Here is a 14,752-nt window from a genome sequence, read left to right as displayed (position 1 = left end):
AATACTAGGGGGCTCCGCCCCCTGCTCGCTACGCTCGCCAACCCCCAGAACTGCTTCGCAGTTCCATTGCATATTGCTTCGCAATCTTATAAAAACATTTTAACAAATTTAAATTTTAAAATAAAAATGCCAGATATTGAAATCAATTACTTAATGAAATTTATACACTTCTCTGCCCCCTTCACAATTTGATTATCTTTTCTTCATGTAGCTGAGAAATTTGGAGCTGTAGCAGAGAATATATCTCAATAAGAAATGCTTTCCCGTTTAGAATTCCGCCATTCATTTCTCTGACGTCTGCCAGAGATATTTCGACGCCTGATAGCAGGCATTTTATTTAGGCAGCAGGCACTAAATAAATAAAAATAGAACTAAATAACTAAGATATCGTTTTAAATCTCAAATCAAAATAATTGTTTGTAGAAAGTTTGTTTTGGTTTGAATATTCGCACGTTTGTTTTGGTTTGAATATTCGCACGATGCCATTGCCATTCTATTGTAACGAAACAAAAAATTTATCATGAAACTAAAAATTTATCAAAGGAACTAAAGATATTGAATTCTTTTTTTAAGAAATTCAGTTCCGTTTTTTTTATCCACTCTTATTTTTGTTTATCAATCTATTAATTCAGAAATGCTTTAAATCAAACGATGCTTACGGAAACAATGCTTATGCGAACCACCCGAAAAATGATTTGCTGAATTCTCATTGGTTGAAACTAAATTATTAATTTTATTAATTAATTAAAGGAAATTTTCATAATTTAAGACCTTATTGCACATCTACATAACAATACCTTTAAAACGACACCTTATTTGTTTAATTCTGTTGCGTAGTTTGGGAGTTTTTAGCGAGACAAAATATTGCTAGCCTATTAATATATAGATATAAGGTATTTAAACTATTTATTTGGTAATTTTTTCCGTTCATATGGTAATGGTTGACGGGAAACTCTGGTTTTCAAAACTATAGTTTTTATTGCCACACATTTAGTAAAAAATTGCAAAACTGAAGAGAAAATGAAAATTTTACCGAACAAATGTTTTTTATATTGTGAAAAAATTACCTAATTTTACCAGATTTACCTACTTTTATAACATATTAACAAACCATTTTATTGTTAATATTACCAAATTCATTACCAAAGTGCTTCGGTAAAAATTACCGAGATGCTTGGTGTTCCCATAGAGCCAGAAATACGATACATTTTACCACATTCTGGTAGTTTTGAACATACTTTTTTTCTCGGAATGGAAAACTTTATTGTGAAAAATGTGTTTAAAAACTTGCGCTTAGCAATCTAAACATACCGGGTCTTAAAATTAACAATGCATTAAAAATTTATTTTGCATGTTTAAAATCTATAATAACTAAATATTTCATAAAAAAATTATTATAATAAGTAAAAAGAACAAGCATTAATATAAAAGAAGAGGTACTTACGAACAAATATGTTTCCTAGTAAGGTAGCTGGCAAGCAGAATAAAAGAACTAATATGTCCGCACAAGCCAGGTTCACTATAAAATAATTAGTAACGGTTCTCATTCTTGGCGATCTCATCACCACGGCGACAACAAAACTATTTCCAAGAATGCCAAGCATAAACACCAAGAAATATCCCACGCAGAAAACGGCAGTTATACCCGGTGAGTGACGGTACCAATTCACCATTGAACTTTCATCTCCAAAGTTTGAAGTGTTGTATTCAGATGTCAGATTCAGTTCTGAATCGTCTATAGCAGATATGGAAGAGTCAAGATTTTCCTTCGGAGACGGTGATGTATAGGGAATATGTGCCATGGATGCTAAACCAGCGATAAGTTCTTCCGCCGAAAAATCTATCTCGAGCATAATGAGTTGGAAACTGAACAGTTAATCGCAAAACTGTTTTCTGTTAGGTGCCAAAGTCAACACATCATAAGGTTAAAATTTAGGAAATAAAAAGTTCTCTTAAAATTTAGTTACTAAATTGTAGCTGCCTTGTTTACCAACAATGTTAAGGCTACATTTCTAAATTTTAAGTTGATGTAATTAACATAAATCTGTGCAATCGTTATTCATGTAGCTTAATTTTTATTTGACTGAAATAGTTATGATTCACTTACATTCGCTTTGATGACTACTTAATGTTTCTTACTATTCACTTCTTAAACTACTTTCACAGTCATTTTTAGACGGTTCAAATCTTCTAGTCTTTCTAGAATTCGATTATTACTCATTCATGATTCGCTTACATGTTTATAACTAAAAATATTGTTTCTAGCTTTTTAATGATATTCACATATTGTAATCTCTTTTTGATTTTGTAGCACACTTGATATTGAATAGTCGTTGTTTCCCAAACTTAATTAACTAACTACTTACTTCTCATATTGTGTTTGGAGAAAAATCCTTTAATAAATTATTTCGATTCACTTATTAAGCAATATTTAGTAGAAAAGTCACCTCAGAACTTATTTTTATGCACTTCATTTTCAAACTTAAGCATTATTTAACCACTTGTTTTGCAATATTAAGCTACAAATTTCAATTCAGCAAGTTCAGAATCTAATTTCTCATAACTATATAGCACTCCTTTATAAGTAAACCCAAGTGGAATTAACGATTTTCAAATAAAGGGTTCAACTTTCTATAGCAATTACTTATGTTTTATTTTCACAAAGATAATATCTCACTTTTAAGTGCTTTTTGATTGATGTTAAGATTTCGAAGATCACACTACCAGATATGTAATTACAACATCAATTCTTCTCATGCATATTAATTCCTTGCTTCAACAATCGCATACTTTAACATAGATTATATGTGGACAACTATAAGAGTTTAAAGCAGGTTTTCTTAGTGAGGAGAGCAGTTTGTGTTAAAATATTCTTCTTCACGGAACTTAAGTGCCATCATCAGCTTTAATGATCTAATAACACGTTCCGGTACCAAAAATAATTGGCTTGAGCTTCGGTTTCGGCACGGAAACTTTAATCTTGGTGTCAATGGAACAGGAACTAATTGTCTTTAAATCAGTAAATTTCTTCATTAAAAAGAGATTTTTAAAGAAAATGACATTCTTTTAATTGTGGTATAATCTTTAAGTTGACACTTTTCCTGAACATTTGCTGGCAGATCTAGAATAAAAGATTTAAATTTAAAAAACATTAAAACATTTGTAATATAAGAATGGTGAAAATATTTTAAAAATAAAATATGAAAAAAATGAATTAATATATTATGTTGCATAAACTAACGTAGCTTTACCAGTTTGTAAGTCAACGAAAGTTTCTGATCCCATTACGAGAAACAAGTTTCCCCATAAAAATACTGTATTCTCTTTTATAATTTAATTGAGAAACTTGACAGATCATTAATTATCCTTATTTTCAAAACCTTTCAAAATGGCATCGGTTTACATTTTCATACTTCTTTTGACCTACTAAAGTTTGTTTTCACAACAAATTCCTTTACTTTTAATTATATTTAGTTGCTGATTAAAAAAAAGGAATACAATGAAAATTTTAAAGACCGATAAAAGAAACAATCACAGCATAAAAACGCCGAACATATTTTTAAGTTAAAAAAAAATCACTAAATATAAATTATATAGCTTTACTGGAATACTTTTGCCAGGTTGCTAATAATATTTTTTTCCAAGCCTTGTTGAAGAAAAACCGTAATCGCATTTATATGAAGCATATTTCTTCTACGTCAGCCTACAATCATAATGTTCTGATTGTACGTTGCGTTTGAGCCCAAGAAAGCTATAAATACAGTTACTCTGATGTTTCTTTCTATTACTCCCTTCCCAGTATACGATTCAACTGTGTTACTCTTTATCTGGGTAATGTTCAAATAAATATGCCATTTTCCGATCCATTAATCTCTGAATTCCATTTTAATAGCAACTCTATTACAAGACACAAATTGTGAATGTAGTTTCTTCTTTTCAAATTGATCCAGAAACTTTGACAGAGCATCAAGTATATTTTTTTTTCAAAACTTGGATAAAAAAGAAATTGTATTTGCGGTGCTATTCATAAACATTTGATCTAGAAACTTTAACAGAGCATCAAAAATTGTTTTCAAGACCTGTATTTGAAAATTAATAATGTCCATGTAATCATTATATTATCAATATTTGGAATTTATGTTTATGAACTTATTTTGGAATATCGAATTTTTATTATTTCATCATCACCTGTTTAATTTTATTTACTTTCCTTAGCTGTAATTCTTTGCACCAAGTAAATTAAATTTTCAAATGCTTGAAATTTGTCTCTTAAAAATATCCTCATATTTCATAAATGAAATTAAATACTTAATATAATACAATATCATAAACAGAAGCAGATGAACCAGATTGATATTTAAAGCTTTTGTAAAACATATTAAGTTTCTTTCTTCTTATCTGTTTTAGAAAGTTGTCAACATATTTATTGTTATAACTTTCAAAACTTGCCAAAATTATCCCTGTTCATGCATTATTTATAAACAGTTGAAATTTATTTCTTTATAAACTTTAAATTTTTTTTAATGGTGGGCACTTGGGGATTGTCCCATTGACCACAGGAATGCCAAAATTGCTACTCTTTTCTCGTTACCCAGTGGGCACCTGTGGCGAAGTCACGGCGGTGGAGCAGCGTCGCCCACGTCACACAACCACAAGCCCGTTTATAGGGCTGGTCACATTCACACAAAGGAGAAAGAACATAGAACACACCGAGAGAGAAAGAAACATCCATGCCCTGAGCAGGATTCGAACCCGTGGCCAATGGCTCCGCAGTCAGACACGCTAATCACTCGGCCACCTGGTCAGCATAAACTTTAAATTCATTTTGGAATACTGAATTTCAAATCATTCAAAAAATTTAATTTTATTTAATTTTTTTAAATATAGTCATGCTGTGAAAAAAATTCAAAACTATACTTATTCTTATTTTAATAAAGATTTCGCAGATAATATAATTTAAAAAAACTTACATGGTTTAAATAAGAAAACAACACAATCCATTTGAACTTGTATTTTCTTTCACCATATTGTTATTTACATAGCTTTCATTTTTAAGATAAATACTCGATATTAAAAAGCCAACATAGTTCTTCATGTTGTAAACCTCAATAAAAGTAACACAAAAAAGCATTTTTATTTCCTTTTAGCAGATTCTAATATAGATTTGAAATGTCATGGAAAAAAATTTATAATAAAATTACATAAATTTGTGATTTAGAATGACAGTATTTTATTCTAATAGCTGTCATTTATTTCGAATCGAAAGTAAAATAATAATGATCTTAAAATGAAATAGCTTCGTCAGAATGAGTGATGATCTTTCTTTTTACTTTATGATTTGTCTTTCTTTATGAAAAAAATCGGATAAAAAATAAATATACAAAATTAGAGTAATCGATACTGGAGGCGAGCAACGGTTTTGATTTGTTCCTCTAAATTTGGATTCAGCTGACAGATTATGAGTCTTCTTTTTTGAGGAGTAATTTATTTATTGATTTTCTTTTTATTTATTGAACAGATTGATATTAATGTTGGATTTAATGGTACGAAAACCGAAAAAAGACAAGTTACATTTGTTTAATAATTTTAAAACAGGTCATTTATCAGATTTTAAATTAAATCAAGAAAATAATGCTTTATAATAGAGTACAGTGTAATTTTATCTGAAAATATTATTCAATTGAATTGGAACGAAATCAACTTCATTTCAATGATGAACCTTCAATGAACCTTCAATTACTTCATGAACCTTCAATTTGAATTGAAACGAATCGAATTGGTGTTTAATAGCATAAATAGTATGCTTTATTTATTCACTAATATTAAATCAAAACTGGCAAAAGAAGTTTAAAATTCTAGATGAAAGTTCTGTTAATTTTTTAACAGCTCAAAAACAAAAGAAAACAATATGACTTAATTCTAAAACAATATCCGATACCTCCAATTAAGGTGAGATTTTATTGCAATGAATGTTCCTTTAAATCCTTAAAGTCTAAAACAAAATGAAATTATTTACTTATTAACTTTGAATCAAAACCGGCAAAAGAAGTTCAATAAACGTCTATACATGAGTTAATAAGTTCAGATAATTTTGGAATAATTCGGAGGCAAAAGTTTGAGAGAAGACGATATGACTTAATCCTAAAACAATAACCGATGCCTCTAATTTGAGGTGTCGACATTTATTGAATTAAATGTGGTCTTTAACACCTCGAAATCTAAGAAAGGGCATGCTTTATTTGTTGTTAATTTTAAATAAAAACTGGTTAGTTCACTCTTTTAACATTTCTTGCTCTTGTTCTAGAATGGCTCAGTATAGCCATTCCTGGCTGACACTGCGAAAGTCATTTGGTTGCAGTATTAAATACTTTTAATTAACAAATCTAGATATATTGTTTTGATAAATTCTGTAAGATTTTGATGTTATAGTTAACAAGTTGTTATAGTAAAGTTCAACAACAGCTGGCTCTAATAACTACCGTTTGCAGCAACTACAAGGAGGAACCATATGACAAAACTCCCGAGAAATATTTTGACTGGAGTGCTCCGACATGCAACAAAAAACTAGTCTTTCCTGTCAGCTTAGCGAATTTTCGTTAAGTTTTAAATTTTTATCCAACAAAATCAAGTTGTTTGATGTGTAATAATCAGCAAACAACAATTCTCTCGCCGGGATAAACTGGTTCGTAGGGCACTAGGACCATGTTCAAGAAATCGTGGGTTCGATCCCCACCGGCCAAAGACTCCCCTTGTAAATGGTGACTGGTGCACGTTAAATCTGTCCGGTTACAAAGTCCTCCATGTTCCCATAACAAATCATTCCTTTGGTGATACTGATCCAGAAGTTTCTTTGTCTTCTAGATTAGGTTCAAAATTACAGGACCACGGAGTTAAACATTGGTAGTCGTAAACCCAAAATTGGGTCGGTTGTTTAATGACGGTAAAAAAAATCCTCACTCCTTGAGCCGTAGTAGCTCAGAGGATAGAGTGTTTGGATTCCTATGATGTGAACCGAGTTCGAATCCCAGCAATGGCTGGTCGATAGGAGTCCCTCACCGACCACATTGCTGACGTAAAATATCCTCAGTGGTAGACGGATCATGAGTTAAAGTCCCCTTGCTAACTGTGGGAGATTTGCTGGGTTTTCATCTCCATGTAATGCAAATGCGGTTAGTACCATCAAAAAGTCCATCACGAAGGCAAATTTCTCCTAATACTTGATCCAGGAGTTCCCTTGTCTTCTGGATTGGGTGCAAAATTACAAGGCTACGGAACTGGACAGAGCCGTAAACTTAAAATTGGGTCAGCCATTCAACGATTGTTATAAAATATAAAATGAAATAAAATTCTCTCTCCTTTTATTTTCTTCTTAATTATTTCAAATTGTTAGTCATTTTCGAGGCATCCTGTTTATTCGCTAGAAAATTTCTTATTTTTAAATAAGGACATATTGCTTTTCTTTAATTACTTACTTAAAATACTTTCAGTGTTTTTTTAAGGGTTAAAAATAAAACCTGCTTATTTTTCCTTCCTTAGACTATACGAAGGAAACAAATAAAGTATTTATAATAAACCCTTTTGCCGTCCAGTTGTGTCATTGTGTCAAGGCATTTCTATTATTTCCCCTTACTCTCTGTTGATTTAATAACCTCAATGGGAGGTTCGCATATGTCAGTACTTGTTACATAACTGGACAGAAAAAGGAAAGCAACAACTAGGAAAGAAAAACTAACACAACTGGGAAAACAAAAGCTCAAAAGTCGATTTGTAGTTACATGAAAGAAAAGATGATTTTCATGAATTTATTAATTTCAAATTCGACACTTATATTTCTTATTTATAATTTTAAGTATATTCCGAAAAGAAATTAAGGTTTTTTTTTTAAAAAATTTTACTAAGCTTTTAAGATTTAAGTTTTATCAAAAAGTGATGAAATAAAATAAAAACTTTTATTGCTAGTTTCTGTTTTAAATATAATATTTATTTTTTTACGAAAAAATCGTTCAAATTATTGTAATAATTAAAAAATATATAATGCATATGTAATCTTACATATGATTTCAGTTTCTCATAAAAATAATGGTTACGCAACGCTTTTTGAAAATTACATTTTAATCAAACCTTAGGATTATGCCCATGAAATAAAATACATGTCTTGCATTTAAAAAACATAGAACTAATTCAATTGAACAAGAAATTATCTTGTATTTTAACTCATCAATTTGTAAAGATTAATATTCAGTGACGCAAAAAGTCCCATTTTAAAATAGCAATACTTACATTTGAACAATGGAGATAATTTCTTCTGCTAACTACTACTTAAGATTATCAGAAAGATTATTTTTATCATTTCATACAACAACACAAATCTATTTTATTTTTTATTATAAACGTTGGTTGCGGCGACTGCACTTCTGCTGGGGTTTTTTTAACTTCTAAGCGTTTAAAGTGTGAGAATTTGTTACTTTCTTTTTCCATTCTCTAGTCATTTAATGTGAATTTTCAAGCTAAATTTGGTTTAATCGCTCTTCGTCTAACTCAACTGGACAGCCAGATCAAAGTACGACTTAAAGATCAAAATTTCAGTTAAACAAGAGCGGTGTTTCCAACTGTGGCACTCTCTCTACACAGCGCAAGTGTCACGAGCAGCTTTGGTGACACAGAAGTTTTATTACGAGCAAAAACTGTCAGAATTATCTCTCTCTTAACTTGTCATTTCGTTTTTAATAATCAGAAAATTAGCATAAATGAACTAAAAAAAAACAGATTTTCCGGGACAAATCCTTTTTCTCATAATCAATATGGTTAAAAAACATTTAATAACCAGCAGAATATCATAAAATATCTTTTATAACATTCTGTATTTAAAACATTTTAGAGAAATACGCAGAATACAAATTTGTTGCCGACTCACTATACTACAATGGATATAAAAATAGTATGCTTAACCACGGTATGTTAGCAATGACATCATGTTTCGTTCCATATTTACTTTTTTTTCGAAAATAAAGATTTAATAAAATGACATGACCTCAAATAATTGCAATAGACGTTAAACTAATTCATGTATAGTAAAATGCATAATTCTAGTGAAAACGATATTTGTTTGTGAACTAATAATAAATCAGTCATATGGATTAAATTTTGAGTCACAGCCAGACGAACAACTGATGCAGTTAAGAAGTGGACTAATAGAAATTGAGCAAATATTTCTGGAGGTATAAAAAAAAACACACTCTTCCTTTAATTGCTATGAGAAAAATTTTAAAAAAAAACATCTAAAAAAATCTTGCTCTAATTTTCATTAAAAACAAATAAACATCTACAATGAAAACACAACATAACATTTTGACATTTGTAGCCTCGGAGTTATCAGGTTTTTAGGTGTTAATTCTCACCAGAGTATCATTTTTAAGACTCATATATTTTATTTTATAACCATCGATGAACAACCGATCCCATTTTGAGTTTACGGCTACCAATATTCAACTCCACAGTCTTGTAATTTTGAACCCAATACAGAAGAAAAGGGAGCTCCTGGATCCAGTATTGAGAGGAATTTGCATTCTTGGAAGACTTTTTCGTGGAACTAACCCCGCAAGTGCGTTACATGGAGAAGAAAACCACGAAAATCTTCCATGGTTAGCCTGATGGCAAGGAGATTTTTAGCCATGATCTGTCTACCACTGAGGATATTTTACATCAACACTGTGGTCGGTGCGATCCGGGTGCGGAATTTGTACCATCCAGCAATGGCAGGGATTCGAACCTGGATCACCTCATTGCGAGGTAAATGCTCTATCGCCTGAGCTACCTCAGCTCTAGACTGATATATTTATTAATACCATTGAGACAGAAGAATATTGTCAAATGCACCATTGAGATGAGTTATTAAATAAATGTTGAATAACAACCACCCCAAATTATTTAAATCATCAAATTCTTAATCGCTTTAACTGATACACATTTCAAATTAACCGCAATGGTTAAAACTACAAAGCATTGCAATTCAATGACGTATAACGAAGCTATGAATTGAAAGTTGTTGGTCGATCAATATAAAGACTATAGTGATTTACGAATAAATTGCCGAACAAAGGGACCGACTTACATAGAGGATTCTATTTATATCCCTATATATATTGAGGAAGTCGGAAATATGCAATAACTCTAAGCATCTGAGCTTCAATCCTTAAGCACGAGCTATTAATGAATTAACGGTTCATTTATTTGGCATAATATCAATAAGAGAATTCCGGGATTTCTGAATAATTCCCAGTCCCATTGCATTTAAAGCTTTTCTAATTTAACCATACGTGAGAAAATGGTATTAATAGAAATGGATATTATTGTCACATCAAGCAATTAATATGATAAGCTCCCGCTCTGATATACTAATACAATAATTAAATTTCTCATTTTCAGTGGTTTAGTTAAAAATCGTTTTAGGGACATAGTTTACCATATCAAACATTTAACATGGTGGTTTTTGCTGTGTTTCATAATTAGGTAATGCTTAAGAATATTGAAATGGTAATTCAGAATATTGAGAGGGTATTTCTCTTAAATGTTTATGCACTTTAAAATTTCAATATTTTTATTTGTTTGAAATTATTGCTAATTTTTGAATGAATTCTGTTACAGTATCGATTGAATCTACTCTCATGTGGCAGTGTGAGGTTGTTTTTAATGTCAGCAGCAACTTTTAATACAAAGCCAAGCATGATTTATAAATGATTAGCAAATAAAACATGCAAGCAAACTTAAATCAATGTTAAATTTAACTATGCTCGCTTACGCGCTTTACGGTTCGCATTAAGCTTACTTCAATAAACCCCCTTATATCTATATTGAACGTTTTCTTTACAAAACAAGGTTAGAAAAACCTTTTGAAATCGAGGAAAAATTATCATTTGCAAGTAAAGAGTAGAAAGCATTCTCAAACTGAGGATGAATTTACCTCCTCAAGATTTCTTTTAGATGTTATGACTATCACTCAAACTAGGTTTATTGGCACAAGCTTTTGTATACTTTCTTTAACAGTATGAAAACGAAAGTTGGCCGGATCATTAAATTTTCAATGCAAACAAAATTTTACATTTGAGGGCCGAAATGATGTATTTAAGCTGGGATGAAAAAAAAGGCAAAAGCAAGGTTTACATTCAAAGCTAAAGAGGGAGTTTTTTTATGCCAATCTTTAATAAAACAAATTTGGCATACCAGTATTTCTACTGAATTTCAAAAAAGGATTAACTAATCAATCTTTCTATGAAAATCAAATGAAAATAAAAATACAACTCCTGCCTTAAGGTATCTGGAATGGTTAGATGAATTTAAGGTTGAGGGTTGTAATTAAAATTAAATGAATGAAAATTTTTAAAAGGTGAGATGAATATTAGTCTTTAATAACCAATTCAAGCATTTAATATAATTTCTTGTTTCTTGCTATCTATACTGACGAAATTATGATAACATTTTTCAACTTAAATAGTTTGGTTTTCCTTTATTTTTATGTTTTACAATGATATTATTAATACCATTATTAATCAGAAGTCATATTTAAATGATTCTAAATATATTTAGAAAATATCTTATTTTTACAAGAGACAAAATGTCTCTACCACATTTGTATAAAAGTTATACAATGTAAAATGTGCACAAAATTTTCAGTTTTGCCAATAAGATACAGAATTAAAAAAAAATTTATGCATAATTCTATTCTAAAATAATAAAAAAATATAGTAGACTCTCACGTGCTCTTAGTTTCCACATAAATATAAAATAAGAACAGTATAAATAACAATATACTGAATCAATGTAATATAATGGAAGCATTAATGTAGGTAACCGAGGCCCTACCAATATCTAACATTTTTGTAGACTAAAAAAAATATTTATAAAACTCATTTGAAAATTGCGTTTTCTTGTCATATTGATTTTTTTTGTCTTATATGGTAAATCAATCAAGAAAGAAAACAAAATATTATAATGATCTTGGCAATATTACTGGTAATACTTCCTTAATTCCAAACCTGGCAAAGTTGTTTAAGTATTTGTAAGCTGTTAAAAAGAGCACTAGTTTATGGTTAAACATGTTCTTGAATACCGAATAATTTTTTAAAATCCTATAATTGCTGCCTCAAAACTGAAGTAAAATAAAATACTAAAAAGATATATAAAACTACGCGAAGCATCCTTATTGTTTACTGTTTGTAATTTTGTATTTTGAATTCAAAATACAAAGGTTTTTCATTGACCTAAAAAGTAAGTAATGTTTGTAGAAGGTCAAATACATTACATTTTCCTCCAAAAATGAGTAAATTACTACTTACTGAAGAATATCGAAAATTCAAAATGCAAGTCAGGGTGGAATATAGCATAAATGATTTACAATCTAATTTCTTAACATCAGCGTTTTTTATATATATATATATATATATATATATATGTATATATATAAATATTTACTTGTTCCAATAGTGCTATATAATAAACTATGAAACTAAAACCACTATTTACATTAAAACTTATCATTTTAAAACTTATTATAACGCAATTGGTTTTGAGTTATTTTGGAATTATTGAAATAGATTACAATGCATTTTAACACGTTTTAAATTTTTAAAGAAACTAAAAAAGCATTCGGTAAAAGAAAAATGTTCATATAATTTCAGAAACAGATTGCTACTATAAAAAGAGAGAGATTCGACCGATTTTTAGAACTTCTGAAAAGTTTATATATTTGAATAATAAATGAAATATTTTATAAAGTTTTAAAAAATACGTTCTACGCAAGAAAATTTATTGTTTATAATTTCTAACATGATTTTTTTTACATGTAATTAAAATAATATGCAATCATTATTTTATCCTTACGCGAAATTAACATTTAGCTTTATTTTTTTAATAAAGAATGTAATATCTTATGAAAAATATAAAATCAAGACATTTTTTTATCATCTTGCATTGTAAAGAATACTTTTAAAACATATTTTTTCAAACGAGCCAATTTACGGGAAAATCACTTTTTTTCACTCGGTTTCGAACAATAGACTTAACTAACAATTCTTAACCTACTAAATTTATCAAATTGAAAGCATTGGACCACTGGCATATTTATCTGCTCTACCAGATTTATTTAGGGCTCTCAAAAAAAATAATGGTGAAAAAATTAAATTAAAAATCATTTCGTATCATCATACTTTATAAAGAAGAATTAAGGGAACTATAGTTATTTACTATTTAAATAAGATGAAAGCAAACATAATATGCATGAAATGAAAGCAAATGGTCGACCTGCCCTCTGAAAATCGGGAATAATTTTTTTTATCGAGAAAATACACAAGACGAAAGTTGATCATGTGCTTAAGTACATTGCTGAAACAACTAGTCATTGCTATTGTGTGATAGTTAGCTAGCTCCGTTAGGTCTAGGCTTGATTTTAATACTGGTATGACAATGCCTGTATCCGATTTGTTTGGTATATTTGTTCCATTCATAATCTATTAAAAAGTAACTGCGCATTCTGCAAAGGTTCAATGGTCAAATGATGAAGTATGTGATATGATACGCAATGAAAACTGTGGCTGGTACTGGAAGCTTCAGCTAGCACTCACTATAATTCTTGAATGGTAAAATCTCTATTGTACTGATACCACCGTCGAGTCGCAAACTCGACGGCGTCGCCTTCAGCAACACGTTTATGAATTTGGAAAACTGGGCTGTAAATTTCAGTAGAGACAGCTGTGAGAGTTTGTGGGGAATTAATTATTTACTTCGTCAACCTTCATCTATAAAAAGGTACCTTCTGTTAGAATCAAGTTAACATGTCTTGTATACTAGGGAATTGGTATTTAGCATTTATAGTGGTAGTTACGCCAGAATTTTATCTGTGATAGAATTCGATGAACAATTGTCACGCTGTTTATTTATTTATATCAATTTTGATCATTATATTTTTTCTTCATTTGTTTTTTCTTTGAGCAGTTTATACTAAGCAAATCAACTGTTCAATGTGGACCATCCATCAATGTTGGCATGTTCTTATCACGTCCGCAGGTCACCAATGAAGGGAATTAATTATCGACTGTGACAACCTTCATCTACCAAAAGGTACCTCATGTTAGAATCAAGTTAACATGCCTTATATACCAGGGAATTGCTATTTAGCATTTATAGTGGTAGTTACGCCACAAGTTTTATCCGAGATGTTACTGAGTCAGAATATGTGGTTTTATTCATATCAAATACAGGAAGCTGAAATTCGAGTAAAAATGATTCGCTCGTTAGCCTCTCGACCAGAGATTAATCTGAAAGATGTTGTAGATGTGCTGGATATCTTTCTGACTTTGGCTCCGAATTCAGCGAGCAAGTGCTCTAGCCTGTTTAAAAGTCGCAAGCTTTTCAGTTGCTGTATAACGACGGAAGATGTTCCATAATCTCTGCTGCTCTTAGTGAATTCGAAAAGAATTTAATTCTTTTGTAATGGAAACATCCGCTGTGTTGATTTTTATTGATGTTACGGTTTCAATATTGTCATAAGGCACCATTCTATGTATTATTTTAGCATGTTGTGTGAAAGACCTCTAATCAGTATGATGATATGTAAAAAGAAATGATCTGGGAGTAATATTAAAAGTAGATGAGTATAAAACAGGAAAGTCAAGACTATTATGAAGATCATCGTCAAACTGAAATTGTGAGAAAGTGTAGGTGAATATAAAGGTGTAAGTTCCTGAAAATAAATATTCTC

General features: G+C 30.2%; 1 protein-coding gene across 1 annotated transcript in view; it reads right to left on the bottom strand.

Moving 5' to 3' along the window:
* Window positions 1-14,752, bottom strand: part of LOC107452521 (neuropeptide SIFamide receptor) — a 118,212-nt gene that overhangs the window by 87,624 nt on the left and 15,836 nt on the right. The window contains exon 2 of the mRNA XM_016069011.3: window positions 1,445-3,121. Within this exon, the coding sequence (XP_015924497.3) occupies window positions 1,445-1,853 (409 nt within the window). The 5' untranslated portion in view covers window positions 1,854-3,121. The remainder of the gene's footprint in view (window positions 1-1,444; window positions 3,122-14,752) is intronic.

The sequence above is a fragment of the Parasteatoda tepidariorum genome, chromosome 6 (assembly GCF_043381705.1).
Source record: "Parasteatoda tepidariorum isolate YZ-2023 chromosome 6, CAS_Ptep_4.0, whole genome shotgun sequence".
Lineage (NCBI taxonomy): Eukaryota > Metazoa > Arthropoda > Arachnida > Araneae > Theridiidae > Parasteatoda > Parasteatoda tepidariorum.
Note: the sequence above shows the minus strand (reverse complement) of the source record. Positions and strands in the feature narration are given on the sequence as shown.